This window comes from Camelina sativa, chromosome 6 (assembly GCF_000633955.1).
Source record: "Camelina sativa cultivar DH55 chromosome 6, Cs, whole genome shotgun sequence".
NCBI lineage: Eukaryota > Viridiplantae > Streptophyta > Magnoliopsida > Brassicales > Brassicaceae > Camelina > Camelina sativa.
Genome location: NC_025690.1, coordinates 7,197,674 through 7,217,014, shown reverse-complemented (window position 1 = coordinate 7,217,014; position 19,341 = coordinate 7,197,674). Strand labels below are relative to the sequence as shown.

Here is a 19,341-nt window from a genome sequence, read left to right as displayed (position 1 = left end):
TTGACGCCATTGCTTATGATTATGAAACTAAATTAAGAGTCTCCAAATCTGAACTTCGTATTTTTATTTTTGAATAAGAATAACATTTAATTTATTGTGTAATTTCTTTAGTATGATGTTCTAATAGACATTTACTCAGTTGGAGTTAGAAATATGCGAAACAGTTAAATATATGTTGAAGTAATTATTTAGCAGAGACTGGATGGGCAGCACTATTGAGTTCCTTTGGTGCTGTCCCACAACCTTCAAGATCGAGATTTGATGGTTCTTGTTTGGTAATCGGCGCAGACTTATCCTTGCTTTTGCCCCATAAAAGTATATAAAGTCCCACGATGATGACCACTGATCCTATCACACTTCATTTACATAGTTCATTTGTCAGAAATTATTAGTAAAATAAAAGTCAAAAAGAACCATAAAATAACAACTTGTTAGGTTGAAAGAAATACATATAATCATTTCTAGATTCCTATTTAATTCGTTCTATTATAATCTATATATACATCGATCAAAGCTATATAAGTCTCAATGATTTTCTATGAAGATAACAATTTTTAAATTTGTATTATGCAATATGATGCATCAATTTGGTTTATAAAGCGTTAAACTTCATTTCCACGCTCAAAAGCTACGTAAATATTATAGAAGTCACGAAGATGAAAGGGTCTTTAATATAGGCATACTAATCAATTGCTATTTAAATATATATTGTGCAATATTATTTGTACTATGATGCGTTCGATGTAATTTAAAATTGNTTACAAATGTTCTAAAGAAATGAGTTTTAGGAGAAACATACACTATTATATCAGTATATATATATATATATATATATATATTTACATGATTATTAAATTATGATATTATTGGGACCATATTTTACATTGAGATTTCAAAAAAATTATTATCTTATCGAATATTGTTAATTTTTACACTGGCCCGACTTGGGACAGCAAAATTTATTAAGTTATAGTGATTATTAATTAATAGAGTATTAATTTATAGAGGTTTTACTGTATATGATTTCAACAAAGAGAGAGGAAATACAATATACAGTAGTTGTTGTAACCGATCTTGAATATTCTAAATTCCTAATATGAAAAAAAATATATTTTAAAAGTAAAAAAACGCCCACCGTGGGCCTCGAACCCACGACTACAAGGTTAAGAGCCTTGCGCTCTACCAACTGAGCTAGACGGGCAATATGTTATTCTTTTTTGATTATGCATCTTGACGCCATTGCTTATGATTATGAAACTAAATTAAGAGTCTCCAAATCTGAACTTCGTATTTTTATTTTTGAATAAGAATAACATTTAATTTATTGTGTAATTTCTTTAATATGATGTTCTAATAGACATTTACTCAGTTGGATTAGAAATATGCGAAACAGTTAAATATATGTTGAAGTAATTATTTAGCAGAGACTGGATGGGCAGCACTATTGAGTTCCTTTGGTGCTGTCCCACAACCTTCAAGATCGAGATTTAATGGTTCTTGTTTGGTAATCGGCGCAGACTTATCCTTGCTTTTGCCCCATAAAAGTATATAAAGTCCCACGATGATGACCACTGATCCTATCACACTTCATTTACATAGTTCATTTGTCAGAAATTATTAGTAAAATAAAAGTCAAAAAGAACCATAAAATAACAACTTGTTAGGTTGAAAGAAATACATATAATCATTTCTAGATTCCTATTTAATTCGTTCTATTATAATCTATATATACATCGATCAAAGCTATATAAGTCTCAATGATTTTCTATGAAGATAATAATTTTTAAATTTGTATTATGCAATATGATGCATCAATTTGGTTTATAAAGCGTTAAACTTCATTTCCACGCTCAAAAGCTACGTAAATATTATAGAAGTCACGAAGATGAAAGGGTCTTTAATATAGGCATACTAATCAATTGCTATTTAAATATATATTGTGCAATATTATTTGTACTATGATGCGTTCGATGTAATTTAAAATTGATTTTTGTAACGAAATATTAGGTTACCTTCCACAGTAAATTTGCTCATGAAGAAAAGAGAAGCTGAAAATGGCAGCAAAGACTTGGATCAAAGGTATGAAGCTGGACGTGAAAACCGGACCTCGTTGCCTGAGACACCACGACATTCCCACGTAGCACAGTCCCGATCCAACGATACCCTATACCGGTGGTGGATTCAGAAAATATTTTAACCGGAAAACAGAAGATAGAAGAAGCATAGATATGGACATGAAGACAAGTTGACTCAAGTTATTGGAAAAATAAACTAGAACATAAAAAGTTTTGTTTTCCTTTGTCTTTTATCCCTTGTAAAAACATCTGAATCTGATTACTTAAAAAAAAAACGTTTTTCTTATATGTCAACGTCGTATATATAGAAGATATTTGGTAGGTTATAGTTAAATAGTAAATTGGATTACTCACCGAATAAAGTAAAGCTAAAACTTGGAACCTGTCTTTAACGACCCACATAGACATGCTCCTCTCCGAGATCAAACTCAACAAACCAGATTGGATCACACCAAAGAAAGAGAGGATCGTGGTGCTAGTGTATTGGCACGGATAAACCCGGCTTATTTTAGCTTGAACAATGAACCAAGATGACCATATTATGATCGATATAACTAGCATGATCGAACCCATTGCCCACTTCTGTGTCATTGCACCGGTTGAATCAGTTCTCGTTTGTGTTTGCATATGAGTACTGTGCTCTCGAGTTAAAGCGGTTCCTTTATAAAGCGTAAGCACCAAAGCTCCACAAATGCATATCATTGTGCCTAACACTTTGGCTCTTCCTACATTGCTCTTGATGTTCAGCGTCTCTTGCCTAATCATATAGTTTACAACATATTTTGAGCGAAATTGAAGAATTCAAATGTGTTTGATTGATATGATTACCTAAAGACGAGAGCCAACGCAAAGGTGACTGAAGGAACCATGTTGCTAAACGCTAAGGAAAAAGTAGAAGATGTATACTCAAGTCCAATAAGAAAGAAGTATTGCACCAAACTTGTCCTGCAAATTTGTGAGTGATCAAGTTCAAAATAAACTTATCAGTGAACAGTATTAAAATGAACTTACCCCAGAAGAGCGCTAAAGAAGAGTGAGCACAAGATCCTACCAGTGAGTTTTGGCCTGTTATGTCTACAACGAAAATGAGAAAAAAAAAATATAAATTCTTGGAACTCTTTCAAATGGAATACGAGTGTATATGTTGACTAAGAAAAAGATTGAAAACAACAGTCAACTAGAAATTCGCATAAACAAGACAGCCACTTATCTTGTTAAGAGTATATATTTAAACCAAAATGAACAAATTCAAAGATTATAACTAATCAAGAAAACCAAAACAAAAAAAAAAAGATTGGATAACTTGAAACTTTTAAAACCAAGAAGAAAAGTGACTAGATACATATACATATACACACATACCTTTCCATGAAAATCGCAAATGGTATCAAGAACAGAGTTCCTGCGGCAAGTCGGTAAGTGGTCGCAACCATACGGTTAATCCCTTGATCAATCATCTTCTTGAACATAACGTTTACACCGCTTAGCCCAATGTTAATTATCGACATAATAAACACAGCTTTCCATAGTTTTGTATCAAACTTCACCATAATTATGTAGTTTGTGTGTATTTGTATATCTATGCACTTGTCTTTATGTAGTTTTCAGAAGTTGGTAAGTAATAAAGATTTGACGAGGGTGTGACTATATATATTGTGACTCAAGTAATGCTCAGAATCGTATCATTATCCCATTTATCTTTTAACTAAACGTATTGTGCTTTGAACTTGGCTTTTTTTGTCCATTGTTGATTACACTATTCATGACCATAAAGATAGAGAGAGAAATAATTAATGGAAAGCTTGCATCATTGCAATTTGCAAAGTGACATCATACACTGACATTAATCAGATCATCAATCTAAAAGTAAATATATTTATACTCATTAATAGCATTAGAGCAGAGCTACGTGAACAAGTAGATTAACAGGTAATATAATAATTAGTTTTAGAAAGCTAAGCTTGATCTTATTTTTCCTTAATCTGTACCCCGCAAGTGAAAGACATGCTTTTTAATATTGTTTAGAGTCATGTTTAATTTACACACTAATTTTAGCATATCTATTTAATCAAAATATGCTTGTTACTTAATCCTAATCTTCTCCCTGGCCATATTTACCTAATTAACTCCAAAATATAGTTGTCACAGAATCCAAGTAATAACAAATATCTAATAAGAAGTGTATATATCATTCCATCAACACGCACGTTTTTTATTTGATTGATTTTGTTCGTTTCACTTTCTCTAGAGGTCAAGTGAAGGCCGTAATTTGTTTAACACAATTCAAGATGGGATAGTAGTCAGCAACGTGAAGGACGTAAATTCTATTTTGAAAGCTGGCGTGTTTGGCTGAAAAAGAACCATATTATACACAAGATTCTCTATGAAAAAGTAGAGATCTGAGCAGACAATAAGAAGCATCTATACTTTGTTTCTTCATGAAATATTTATACATATCATGTAGTATATTATAAATAAAGATTTTGACAAGAGTTTTCAAATTTTTAAACGGAGGTAAGAATAATGCGTCAAATCCTGTCGCAAAATGGGATGCTTAATGCGTAGCTCTAAGTATCTTTCATTTGTTTAATATTTATTCGGTTCCTTTACGTTCCTTAGCTTGACATGAAAAATTAGTAGTATCCCAATTATTTGTGGAAAACTATACAAACGACTACTTTTGTGGCCTAGATTTTTTTGGACCTGGGACGTGGCTTAAGCTCGCTTCTCAGGATTCAAATTCCGCTAGAAACAAGAATTATTTGCATGTAGATTGTTTATGTTGTTGGATGGTTGTGTTGTCTGGTATTTACAAAGCTTTGCAATGCAAATTGAATCAGATCCCTGATTAGACCAGGTTATAGTCTGATGCTGAAGAGGATCACCCAAATTTATTTTTAGACAAATGCTTATAAACTTTTTTTTTTATGAGTGTTATTAAAAAGAAGTAATTGTCTTTTGGGCAAGTTGACGTAAATTATGCTCATGACTGAGACATCCGATGGAAGTAAGTAAAGCACTTTCTCCACACAACTGGTCACATCCTATGCGGTTATATCCTATTGATATTGCTCAACTAGTTTATACATCTCTAGTTTTTTTTAGAACAGAGAATTAGCATTAGTAAATGGATTAATCGATTCTTTCAGTCGTCGTGCGTATAATTACTCACTATCGTTGTCGATTAATTTGGCAAAAGATTTTTGATTTCTTCCCTTGGAATCGCCAATTTGTTTTAGGGTTTAGATTTAGTAACCAAAGTATATCAGCATTCTCGAGTTCATTGTATGTGTCACAGTTGAGTTAGGAAACAAGTATATCATACGGATGTCATCTATGATTGATTTAGATCTGTAATTTTCAAGTCCACGATGTCGTTTAACATTTCTGCTACTCCGCTTGACATGTCGTTTCAATCTGCAGCTGCCACAGCCGCAACGTTTAGCAAAAGAACAAGGCTATTTTATTTTTGTTGTTCAAATGGGTTACTCTACTAATTAGGAAACCAAAATCATCTTAATTACTTGGAACATAACAAAGTTGACAAACGACAATCGTATCGTATTAGAAACGTTAACCAGAATTAGATAAACTCTTTGTCGTCACACATTTTTTCTTTTTCAAATAGAAGTTTCCAAAAATTATAAATTTTTCTTCTAGTTGGTTATAAATTCTAGCTAGGTGCTTGCATCTCGTGATATATGAGTTACCCAAATTTAAATTTAAAACATGTTATAGTTGCTAATTAAAAAAAAAAAAAAATCTAGCAAATTATGAGTAAAGTTTACAATTTGTTAATCCATTTCTGTTTTTGCACTCGTAACAATTGCCACTGACAGTCTGACACCCTCTACACCACATTTCGTGAACCCCAATTACTTTAAAAATTGTTAAATTCCTATGTATGAGACGTTTCTGAATCCAAATCCCAACATCATCAACCCTACCTGTTGTTATTAGAAAAAAGTTATGGAAGCATATCAACCGGTCAAAACAGGGTGGTTATCCGCTTTTCCCTTATTCATATCACATTTTTAAACATGTGAATGCTTGTTCTAATTTAATAGTTAAGAACTAAGAGGACATAAAGTATATACACTTTTGTGCACTCTTAGGGGTTGGATTTGTGTCCACTTAAATATATCCAATTTTCATCTTTTAAAATATTTTTATATTCCATATTGTTTTAGTTTTTTTTTCCTAGAAAAAGTTTTAGAACGTGATATGTCATAATATTCTATAACCATCGTTTCATGATTTTATTTTATTTTGACCAAATATGCACTGTCCAAAACGTTTTGAGAAAAACTAACTAAATAAATTGTATAAACAAATACCGCCAAAAATAGAATCGAGAAGAAACAAAAACTAGAATTGCTATATATATATTATATCGGGGACCCCGCAAAGCCGCCATTGACACTAGATATCAAATTGAGATGAAAATTTGTCATAATTCATTGATACAATCATATATATATATATATATATATATATATATAAAGAAATATTCACTGCTTCTGACCGAAAAGAAAACAAAAACAAACTGCAGTACATAACTACATATAACGTAGATAATTACAAAAATAATGTAATAGATGACTATAAGTAATTTAAATTTAGTATGTCTTTTAAATAAATAACATAAAGTTTATGTATGTGTTTTTTTTCCAAATTATTAGTAGATTCGGATCCAGATGTATGTGCAAGGTTAAATTTATAAATATAACTATTTGGTATAGCATTTATATAACTTATACTTTGATATACTATTGGTTTGGTTTTATCTAATTTGTGAATGTTTGGAATAACTGATGTGGGAGCCGATGTTCTAACACTTGATTCAATAGTTGGTAAAGTAAAGGCTGGAAAGAATGTGATCAAGTGCGGTTAAAAGGGTTAAACAAGGTTGAACAACATCAAATGGAGCTAAAGATGTCCAAGTATCATATAATCTGTGGTATGAAAATGTGCTTATGTTTTAGATTTATACAAAAAGAAGAAGCAACACAAGCAATGGAGTTTTATATCGGGCTGGATGTCAAAGTGTGTTTCTACTACTTAAAACATGAGCTGAAACATCTCTTAAAGGAGGATTTAATGGGCTGAAGCTTCTTGATTATTTACTATCACCAAACCCAAAAGAAGAGACTTCTAAGAGTTATTTGCGTCATAATATTTTAATCTCTCTTACATGTATACTAAAGACTGTTTTGGAAAGTGTAAAGATTATATATGCATGTAGATTAGTTTTTATTGCTTTTGGTTGTATTTCCTCTATATAGTGAAGCTCATATCTAATAAATAAAAACAGAAAATGAGTTTAAGAAAAGAAGTGTCTTTCTGACCTATTGGGTATGTTTAGATATATTCCTTTGTCCTTTGGTTTTGGGAGAGCCATTGGTGGTGAATTTCAAGCGACACTTGGTGGAGGCAGTTTTATCCAAGTGTGGTGTTGCTAGCTCAACCGGTTTCTTTACCACTTTGTGGTGGAGATTTTATCAAACTGTGGTGATCCGGTTCTTCTTTTTTGGATGTAACAAAAGAAGGATCATGGAGAATTCATGCAATTACTGGCTGAGTGGAAGGCAACATTCAAGACCAGGAGTGAGTTGTTTGATCAATGGTTTGTGACGACATTTAGTTTGTCTAATAGACTAATACACCAAGTTCTTTGAAGAGGTTGATGAATCATGAACTACACAACTTTGCTGGAGGATTATCACCTAAGGGAGGTCTACACAATCATGAAATACATTTATACATTTTGGTGTATGACAAAAACATGGAGGATTATCACCTAAGGGAGGTCTATGAGGGATCTGGCATTTATGGTGATGAAATTTCAGTAGGTGAAAGCAATGGAAGCAATAAAGAGTTGGCCAGTTCCAACTACACCATATGATGAGAAGAGCTTTCATGGCATTTATTCTTTGTTTGGACGTTTTGTGCAGAAGTTAAACACTATCATGGTTCCAAGAACTGAGTATTTGGAGATGGAGGTGCTTGAGTGGAGTATGGCTACAAAAAAGGGGTTCGAAGTGGTGAATCAGAAACTGTGTGAAACACATGTTTTGGTGGTTTCAGATTTTAATCAAATCATGTTCTTGTTCAAGGAAACGTTCTTATGCTTATCTCGGGGAGAAGCTTATGGCAGCTGAGAATAACATATCAACATTTGATTTTGAGTTTTATGGAATTTTGAGAGTTCTTAACTGTTGGGATCACCACTTGTGGCTGAGACAGTTCTTAAAATTTCTGGTATTATAAGACTTAGTAGTTTATCCGTTACATAGATCGAATGGTTCCTGCAGAAACAGGTAGAAAGCCGGGGTGAACAAACCCGATAATAGAACAAAACTAGAACTATACTAGAGCAATACAAGTGGTGAAATAAAGTGTTAACTAGGTGGTGGCTGGTGGGGCGATGGTGGAGGTCCGAAACCACAGCAGAAGCATGTCCTGAAGCTTTGGGATACAATGTCTTGCAGTGCAGGTGTTTCTGATGCGACGATCGAGCTGAGCGAAGAGTCCTTCTGCCGGGGTACGGATACCAGTAAATATGCGTGCGTTTCTCTCATGCCATATTGAGTAGACCACCGCTTGAGCTGCGATTAGCTTTAAGGGGTTCATCTTCTCCTCAGTTGAAGGAGTCTTGAGCCAAAGGAGGAAGCGCTCCAAGTGTTGAATCCTATAAAAGGCATCCGTAATCTACCAAGGCACCATCGCCACAAGTCGAAACTGTATGGACATCTCAGGAAAAGATGGTCCTTGGTCTCAAAATACATTTCACAAAGATGACATGTATCATCTTCTACTATTCCCCAGTTTCTCAGTCTAGATAGAGTAGGCATTCGATCTAGACAACAAAGCCACATGATGAATGAGTATTTGGGGATAGAACCTGTGAACCAGACCTGTTTATGCCAATTTACTTGTTGAGTCGACATTCTGCACATGTTCCAAGTGTAGGAGAAACCAAATCGGTCTTGGGGATCCCCATTTGGTTTTGCCCACATGAAAATGTCCTTGACATTCTCGGAGAGAGTTGTTTCAGTGAGATGGGTTAGGAGGAGCTCCATATTATCATTACGAGCACCTCTTATCATCCTTCCGATCCCGGAATGAGCTTGTGCCACAGTGGAGTCCAAAGGGATACCAATTCTTTGATGTTCGTCAGATCCCAGGAAAGTGATCAGATCCCCAAACGGGGTCCATTTATCAGACCAGAAGGAGCAGGACTTTCCATCACCTAGACTGCATGAGAGGAATGTTTTTGCTGTGGGGCGTAATTAGAGCATTTGCTTCCACATCGAGGAGGAGCCCTTATTTGAAGGTGAAAGGCTCCAGAAACATTTCCTTCCCAGCTTGGTCTGCACAGTTTGGTCTGCACTATAATTACAAGGAGTTGAAGTTCATTAATCAACACAAGTTTTAAATATTTTAAGTTATACATTTTTACATTGATTTGAACTAATACATACATCCATGCTTTCTAAAATGATAAGTGACTAAGGTTAGGGTTTGATGTTACGTGAAAAGAGTTGATGTTTTAGGTGTTTTGAGTTTTTATTATTTTAGTTTAATTATTTATTTAATTAATACATTAGATTGGGTGTTTAGGTTAAAACCTAAGTTGTAATTTTGGCCTATATAAATTATAAGTTTTTATGCTAATGAGAAATTAAGCTCCAACATTTAACCTAATTTTTAAAGAAAGAGTTGGGTTAAAGAGAGTTGGGTTAAAGAGAGTTGGGTTAAAGATAAGCTTTGCTGAATATGTTTCTTGTCTCCTACGTTTACAAAGGCTACGATATAAATTTGAAGTCTATTGCTTTGGCTCATATCATAAATATTCTAACTTTCAATGTTTTAGATCAAATTTATTTTAAAACCAAATCATCTACAAGATGTTACATAGCTTTTTAAGGCTTTTAGTTTATCTAATTTTGAACACAAACTTACCAAATGATTGTTTTATCCTCGTAAAAAGAGAGATATACTTTATAGTTTATACTAGTGCTTCTATTTGCATAATCATAGAATACTAATAAAATGTAGAATTCAAAAATATTGGTTTGTGACTGATACAAGAAAGTCAATAAACCGTGACTGGCAATGAAGGCAAAAGACGAGAGCCTAGTAAGATTAAACAAAGCAAATACAAGCAAGTAATAGACAATAATTAAAGGATTCTGAATCCCCAGATTAAGATAATTGATTGGGAGCGATAAATAGATGGGTGATTGAGCCTCCTACGACTTGTAACAAGCAATGACATTAAACAATCAATACTAACTAGGTTATACCGCGGAATATTTTTTTTTGTAAATTATATTTTTAGTATATTTTAGTTTTTTCATATTTTCAATTTATATTATCATATTTGATTTTCCGTGTCATCAAATTTATCATAAATAAATTTAAAACTTTATTACCTATCAAAATAGTATTGTTTTCTATTGTGCTATTTTTTATTAGTCTAGATTAGTGATTTTGTTTTTTTTTGTATTGAAAATTTTGCACAATAATTCTTTAATAATTATATGTATGTAAATTTATCTTATAATCATATTTACGTAAAATCTAACCCGCTAAATCACATGATCTACAATATTGTGAAATTATGTAAACTCTAATCCGTTCAAATTTTAACCGACAATCATAGTTTTAAAGTTTAACAGATGTATTTTTAAAATGTTTTATATATGAATGCAACTAAAAGGAAAATCTTACTTACATCAGTTTAACAGTTGAATCATTTATGTTGTTGACAAAAAAAAAAGAATGCAACTATACATTTACTTAAATCTTAATATATATATATATATATATATAATTTGATCTAGATTTTTGTTTTCTACTGATGTTAAGTAATTAAGATTTAATATGTTAAATTTGAATTCTTCATATATCTAAACTCTCTAATAGAACTCAAAAGAAAATCCGAAATTATTGCAGCATATGTGTAGCATTACATTTAGCTTTGTGGATTTACAACATTAAATGCTTACTATTATTTGGATTATTTAGATTTGTGCATGTGTTAAGATTTCACAAAATATTATAGTTACCATATATACTAACTAACCCGTTATCACACGTTTAAACAGTTGGGTTCAACTATTTAACCCATTTACCCAAACAAAAACACGCGGACCCTATACTATTTGTATCAAATTGAATTCAATTTCTGATTTATTTCCTAATTGTCCTTTTTAATTTTAATTAGTGTTTTCTAAATGCATAAATTGAATGACAATTGAAGTAAATAAAACCATAATTTTGGACATTCTTAATTTTGTACTCCTCTTTTAATAGTATTACTAGATTTGAACCCGCGGTACACCACGGGACGAAGCATAATTAAATTTTATAAATTGGGTTACAAATGAAGTAAAATTTCTATGTATAAAAAACTAATAAATATACATATATATATATATATATTGTTTGTGCATGTCAGATGTAATATATAAGCTTATTAATATAATATAAGTTTTAATCCGCGGTGCACTGGAAAATAAATATGTTAATTTAGATTGATATAGTAAGATGATTTGTAGATGTAGTAGTTTACATCAAATAATGGTTATTCGTATTTGAACCGTTTCAAAAATAAGGGTAACAATGACTTTAAAGTCCATTATCGAGTACCTGATTTTTTATTATCGGTTTTGTTATTTGATCCATTACCGCCGAATTATACAACCTAACATATCCGCTTTATTAATATAATAGAATAGATAAGTATTTTATTTAGTTTATTCAATTTTTATATATATATATATATATATATATATATTTATTTATTTATTTATATGAATATTCTGACCTGATTTGCTTTCATTTTTGGTATGATTATATATTTCATATATATTATATGTTAGATAATTTTATTTTTTATTGTTTTGTGAATTTTTGTGTATTAAATATTTATTACTCATATATTGAAAATGTGATTAGAATACAACAATTTGAGAAAGCGTTTTAAAGATATATAAACTTATGATTTTGTAAATTAAGAGTACACTTAATATAGATGTTTAATGTTTTGATACAACTACCAACATAAAAATGTAGCTAAAAAGTTTGATTATACTGAAGTGACAGTGCGTTGTAGAGAGATTCTTCGTCTCTCATCCTTACCAGTATAGCACATGAATCCTAGCAAGTAATATTAAATCCAAATTAGGTATCAAATTCAAAATAATGACAAACGAGATAAAAAGGGGAAAACGGTACCTTGATTAATAAGAACCTAGCAAGTAGCAGTAAGAGTGATAATCTGTCAACACACTCATCTACACAAACACAAAATTTATGTATAAGTGATAACCCATAGACTCGAACTTGTCTCAAGAGTTGGAGAATCTTATTTATTCTTTGGGTCTATAACATTAATAATGTATCTTCAAGAAATTGTTGTAACAATTCTATTCTCATTCTGTTTCTTAGGATTTATTCATCATGACAACTGTGGTGATTAACAATCTCTTTCAAATTGCTTCATAAGTGATCAACAAAGAGAGAAAATAGAGTCATCATCAAAGGAAAAGCCACAATAAAAGATTTTACCTTCTCAAGGCACTCACATAGCGATATTGGTGGCTTCTAATCCATGTCAGGATTTGATTCAAAGTCCCGAATAAAGAATAATGGTTCACACTCCATCTGCAAAGCAAAAAGAGAGAGAGACAAAGAAAACTAAAGAGACTGAAAATCCATTAATTTAATGCACATCCAAACCACAAAGACTGTATTCTCTCCATCTCCTGTTTAGTTTGCTGCTTTTTCTCAAGTAATCTCCGCTCTTCTCTGTGAATTTTACTGCAAAAATGCAAACACACATAAATCTGATTACATTTTATACACTCAAGTTTAGATTTTTAGTCGATTAGGATATGGATTAATGTACCATGGTTTCATATTTATGTTTCTCGTAAGAGACATAGACTTGTTTGAGGTATTCCCCAAAGCCAATAACCTATTTCAAATGTAAAAAAACACAAATAAAACCATAGCGCTTCTAAGCTAAACATCAAACAATGCAATTGGTCGTTTTACAACGACAGAATGGAACACGACCACGGGGAAACCAAGTAATTTCTGACTTGATTCCAACATCGTACAACACTTGGATCTTGGTTTCAACATTGTACTGTTTCTTCTGCAGGTCTAATTGTTGGACCGGTTCTCATTTTTACTTACATAATCCTTATTTGCATCATTCTAAAACTGCAGTCATATACACAACACATTCACACACCAACTTACATGATCTCCAGAAGCCAACTTCTCTTCCTTGAAATCCAAATCCAATTTCTACTCATCAGCTTCAGAGCCCAAGCTTAGTCGATTGACCATGAAAGACATCTTCTTCTTCTTCTTCTAGGCGGCGACGATTGACAAGGGAGAGAAAAGAAGGTCAAATTAAATTTATTATTTAGAAAGAAAAATAAAAGTTACAGGATCCGCGTGTTTTTAAAACGGATTCGGTCAAACACACAGGTCTTCTTCTATGAAACTGGTCGGGTAATCAAATTTTCATTTTTCCTGACGATTGTACCCTTCTCAATTTCTAGAAACGTTTTCGTTTTTGTAAGATTGAGTGGCAATTTGTGTAAATACTTGGATAATTTTGGACATGTTAAAAACGTACTCCTCTTCTAATAATAGAACGATTAAGATCATTTCCATAATATTAATCTCTTTAGTAATCAATTAAACATCAATTTCTTCCAAAGACAATCAAATGAATAATAAGCCTGAATAACAAATGTATCTTTTACTCTAATTTTTAGGTTTTAGAAATGCTTACATATTTTTCTTATATACATTATGAACTATTTCCACCGTACCTACATCCTCTTCTTCCAATCTAAATTCTTCTATCCTCTTCTATATATCCACTAATACTATCCACGGAATAAACATTATTTTCTCACCATAAAACTATGCTTTGTAATTTGACATAATTTCATCTCTATATGAATGTCTGTAAACTAAATCTTTCAATGATATGTTCCAGCCGCTATTTCAGGTCCTCAGCAAAAAAAATCCCATTTCCCGGTAGATGTTATGTTCTTTTGATTTGGTATCTGCCCAATTATTATATAAACCAACAACGCCTTGCCCAATTTTTTGTGGTTTATTACTAGAGTATTTCCTTTTTTGTTTCGCTTACTAGAGTAGCACACATTCGTTGGGAAAAAGACTTATAACCACTTTTATAATCTTTTATTACATGTGCCATTATAAATTATTTTCAGGTTAAAAAACGTAAATATATAAAACAAACATAAACATGATAAAAAAAAATTAGACCTAGTTTTTTTTTCTCTCTCAAGTTCCAGCCACCGTTAAAAAATGTAGATATGAGGCCGGATCGTGGTGGTTTACTTAGCACCGGCTCCAACCTCCCTTTCTTAGGCCTGAAGCTTTTGTTTCTATTTTTCTTTGCTCATGACAGCTTGGTCTCGAACTCTCTTCTTAACCCAAGTCAGTACCTCTCTCTCTCTCTCCTTTGCTTCAATGTTGTAGATATAGAACTAGGGTATAAGTATTAATAAGCAGAACCAATAGAAATTGAATCTGGGTTTTGTTTAAGCTATCTTTAGCACCATATATGGGATAAGAGTTCAGCAGGTTTACGGGTCATGTACTAATTTTCACGTCTGTTCAAGCAGTTTATTGTTGTTAGTAGAGAAAGGGTATAAAGTCAAGTGAAACAGATTGATTATTTATCTTTGGTTTTCTTTGGTTACAGACCTCGTATTTTGGGTCTGAAACATGTTATGGAAACTTGAGAGCAAGATCTTGCCATTGATATAAAGATAGTCTTCCGGTTCTATTTGGTTTGTTAGGAAATTGCTTCCAAAGTTGACTGTTTGCAGGGTTGTCATTATGGCTTTGTGTTGGGAATCTGTTCATAACTTTAAAACCGTAAACCTAGATAACTCTCTAATTTACATGTTTTTAGCATCCCTTTTTGTCCATATCTTGCATTGTTTTCAGCATAACCTTAGCATTTTTAGGTAATTTACTATAGGAATCCACATTTAGGCCATCTAGGGTGTTGCATTCTTGCATTTGTATGTTTTGGATGAAAATAGGTACTTAAGAGCTGAAAATGGGGCGAAACAAGGTCAAATCCGAACATGTACCCAAATGAGCCATTGAGATGGAAGAACAGTCCGAACCCAACACGATCGAGGATGATCCAAGAACAAAAAGAACAATCCGAGAGCCTACCCGAAGAGCAACCCGAGCGCATCCTCGTGCACCCCATCGAGCAGACCCTCGGGCAGGACTGGAAAGCTAGGGTTAATGCGTTTCCATATATAAACCCCCCTCTTCTTCCTCGCAAACGAGCATCCCGCAGACCCTCAAATCAGAGAGCGAGAGCTTCTCAGAGAGATCTAGAGCGACTCAAACTCTTTTCCACTTTTGTTAGGATTTATTTTACTTCTTTTTGTTATCATTTTTAGATTTCTTCTTTATACTCTTCTACTCTACCCTATCTTTGATATAATGCAATTTTCTTTCACTTATGCTTTTGTGTTTTCGGCAATGAGATCTGAGTAGTATAGTAAAGTTTCTAGGGATGGGATAGACAATTTTGTGTTCTTGACCGATTATGATGTCTTAGCTTGATATTTGTGTTTTATGAATTCCCTTCTAGATTGGTGTTCTTAATGTTGTCAACAGACCGAGAGGTTGAGATTAGATCTAGGGCGTTTTACCACCGAGAGGTGTAGATGAAATGCTTAAATCAATCAATGCTGGAGATTTACTTACTTAGCCTAAGAGATTAGATGAGTAAGGGGTTTATTGACAATAATGAATTGGTTTGTATTGCCTGCTTAGTCATGTTTCTTCAACGAGAGTTGGGTAGGGAAGTGATTAAGGTTGATTGTTTCTATCACGAGAGTGTTTTAACAAGATTTTAGAGATTCATTGTCTAGGGAATATTTGCTTGAGGCATGTAGGATATCCATATTGGTCAGGAACACTTAGGAGTCGAGTACCCCATCCTTAGGAGCTTTCGTATTTATATTGTATACGTTTTTATTCATCACTCGACCCCTTACCCGAACAGGTACACGATCACCTGCTTCGAGTATACCTTCGAGCTGTTCTTGCTTCCCTTGTTTACTTGATCACCCCACCCGATCATGTACTCGAATGCTTGCATCGAGTGCTTAGGTCGTGTGGTTCTTGTTCTTTTGCTTTCTTTTGCTTATTTTAGGATTGTTAGATCAAACCCAACTATTGCTTGACTTGACTTGCATAGTTCTGATCATATCTTATCTGATAGCATAACCGTTTGTACTACAACTGCATAGGAAATTGATACCCTGGGTGAAAATCCTACTGTCAATTTGGCGCCGTTGCTATTTAGTTGAATTAAATTTTGGTACGTTTAGGATTTCAGCACCTGCTAGATCAAGTTCTTTTATCTATATTGGTTCGACATCTGACTTGTTTACTTTCGTGTTTGTTTGTTTTGAATCTCAGGTACAATCCGAGCACCCACCCGATCCGTCACTCGATCACCAGGATTGGGTTGACCCTCGTGTACACACTCAGTCACCTACTTGTGCATGCAAACATGGTCCAAGGGTAACCAAAACCTGAGTCCATTCATCGACAACATCGACAGACCAAAGTTACTTCGACAACAACAAGTTCAACAACCACAACCAGCAACCATTAAGGAGACAATGAACAATCAGAATGGTCCACCAGCTCCTCAAGCACGGACCAACATAGGAGCAAAAGATGCTCCATCTACTCACATTCAAAGACATGGCATTGTGCCACCTGCTGTCCAGAACAATAACATTGAGATCAAGAGTAGTCTCATCCAGATGATACAAAGCAACAAGTTTCATGGATTGCTAATGGAGGACCGTTGGATCATCTAGATGAGTTTGATAGGCTCTGTAGCCTAACCAAGATAAATGGAGTTAGTGAAGATAGATTCAAGCTCCGGTTTTTCCCATTCTCTTTGGGAGACAAAGCACACATCTGGGAGAAATCACTCCCCAAGGAGTCCATCACCACCTGGGAAGCGTGCAAGAAGGCGTTTTAGCCAAATTCTTCTCAAACTCCAGAACCGCAAGGCTGCGAAATGACATTTCCAGCTTTTTTCAGAAGAACAATGAGACGTTCAGTGAAGCTTGGGAACGTTTCAAGGGATGCACGACCATATGTCCTCATCATGTCTTCAACAATGCTTCATTGCTGAGTACACTTTACAGAGGAGTGGTCCCCAAGATACGGATGTTGCTGGACACCGCAAGCAATGGAAACTTCCTTAACAAGGATGTCGATGAAGGTTGGGATCTAGTGGAGAACTTGGCTCAATCTGATGGGCATTACAATGAGGAGTACGAACGCACTCTGCGATCTGATGCAGAGGAAGACGCCAAGTACAAACGGGACATGAAGGCCCTAAATGACAAGCTGGATAAGCTCCTAAGCCAGCAGCAGCATGTCCATGCCATCTCAGAAGAAGAGCAGTTTCTGCAACAAGATGGGGAGAATGCTCAGCTAGAGGATATAAACTACATCAACAACCAAGGAGGGTACAACAAGGGGTACAACAACTACAAACCAGACCTGAACAAACATGTCCTACCGTAACCCCAACGTTGCTAATCCTCAAGATCAAGTCTACCCATCAAGAGTCCAAGGGAACCAAGGTTAGCAAAAGCCTTTTGTTCAATACAATCAAGGCTATGCTCCTAAGCAGCAGTACTCTGGCAACTATCAACCAATTGCACCACCTGGATTCCAACCACAACAAAGCCCGCAGAACTAATCCCAAGAAGCTGATCTACGCGGACTGATTCAACAAATGATCCAAAGTCAAGCATCGGCTGCAATGGACAATGCAAAACGTTTTGCCGAGATGAGCAACAAGATTGATTCTGGATACAACGACTTGACTGCTAAGTATGACTCTCTCAACACCAAGCTGAGATACCTCGAAGGCCACCACAACAACCAACCACCTCCAAAGATCAACCAGCTTCCATGTAAATGTGTTTAGAATCCAAAGGATTATGCCACAGCCCATGCCATTTTTCTTGATGATGATTATGAGGTCTACCTCACTGAGGACATTGACGTTCAAGATGGAGAGGCTATGGATCACTACGGGATAAATGAGGCCAAGTACTACATATCCGAGTATGAAACCGAGCCAACAAGATGGGTTTCAACAGTTTCAAACCGAGTAGTTTGTATTTGGTTCTAGCTGATAGAACAATCAGATATCCGATTGGGATCCTAGAAAATTTGCCTCTCAGGATTGGAATGGTGGAAGTCCCTACTGATTTCATGATCCTTGATATGGATAAGGAACCAGACGATCCACTGATCTTGGGGAGACCATTCTTGGCAACAGTAGGTGCAATGATTGAGGTGAAGCAAGGCAAGATCAGAATTGAGCATGGGGAGCACTTCAAGATGGAGCTTGATGTCAAAAAGGGAATTAAGAGGCCAACTATTGATGGTCAAGCTTTCTCCACTAAGACAATGCAGAGAAAAGTCAAACATCTTGAAGAAGTCAACACCACATTTGCTGTGGAACCTGGACAAGACTTGGAAAATCAATTGAATCAGCCAGCTACAGTGGAGAGGATTCCATAACCTCTCCCTCCTAGATCTCATGCTTAAGGAGCATGAAGAGTCAAGGTTAGTGACTTTAAACAAGCTCACTTGGGAAGAAGTCCTAAAGGTATTCTTTATTTTGTTTGAATTCTTATTTATTATTTTATCTTATTTTCTATTTTCTTTCCCATATTTTTATTTATCCAAAATAATAATAATAATAATAATAATAATAATAATAATAATAATAATAATAATAATAATAATAATAATAATAATAATAATAAAAGAAGAAAGAGAAATTTTGGGGAACCCGAGGCTCTACCCGAATCCGTACCCGACGCGCCTGGTCGTGTTCCCCATCGAGTGGCGAGTGGAGTCCGAATTCCACAAAACCCTAGCCCACTCTCGGTGAAGCCCAAGAAGCCAACCCTCCCTATTTAAGGAACCTCAACCTCACAACTCCATAATTACATAAGTTTTCTCTAAACCCTTAACTCTTTATCTTCCAAAACTCCTTCTCTCTCTCTAGAAATCGAGTTTTCTTTATTTTTGTGGACTAACCCTACTAATCTTGGCTTATTCTCTGTTCTAAAGTTCAAGTGTCCACAATGGCTCCAAAGATGAAGACATACCAAAAGAA

At 34.3% G+C, this 19,341-nt stretch overlaps 1 protein-coding gene and 1 non-coding gene across 2 annotated transcripts; both read right to left on the bottom strand.

Moving 5' to 3' along the window:
* Positions 1,129 to 1,201, bottom strand: TRNAK-CUU. Its single transcript has one exon. It is a non-coding gene; the product is annotated as a tRNA-Lys (tRNA).
* On the bottom strand, positions 1,305 to 3,694 carry LOC104790600 (WAT1-related protein At3g30340). The gene is made up of 6 exons (XM_010516378.1): positions 3,438 to 3,694; positions 3,087 to 3,149; positions 2,904 to 3,020; positions 2,430 to 2,832; positions 2,013 to 2,164; positions 1,305 to 1,585 (listed from the first exon to the last, which is right to left on the bottom strand). Exons 1-6 carry the CDS (start codon positions 3,623 to 3,625, stop codon positions 1,414 to 1,416), a joined length of 1,095 nt encoding a protein of 364 aa, XP_010514680.1. The 5' UTR covers positions 3,626 to 3,694; the 3' UTR covers positions 1,305 to 1,413.

What these genes read in the sequence shown, in the direction of transcription:
- LOC104790600 (XM_010516378.1), bottom strand. Translation starts at nt 3,625, where the DNA reads ATGGTGAAGTTTGATACAAAACTATGGAAAGCTGTGTTTATTATGTCG. An exon ending in TTCTTTAGCGCTCTTCTGGG is followed by an intron (nt 3,021 to 3,086) that starts GTAAGTTCATTT and finishes ACAAATTTGCAG; the next exon opens with GACAAGTTTGGTGCAATACT. An exon ending in TTTTAGCTTTACTTTATTCG is followed by an intron (nt 2,165 to 2,429) that starts GTGAGTAATCCA and finishes CCACCGGTATAG; the next exon opens with GGTATCGTTGGATCGGGACT.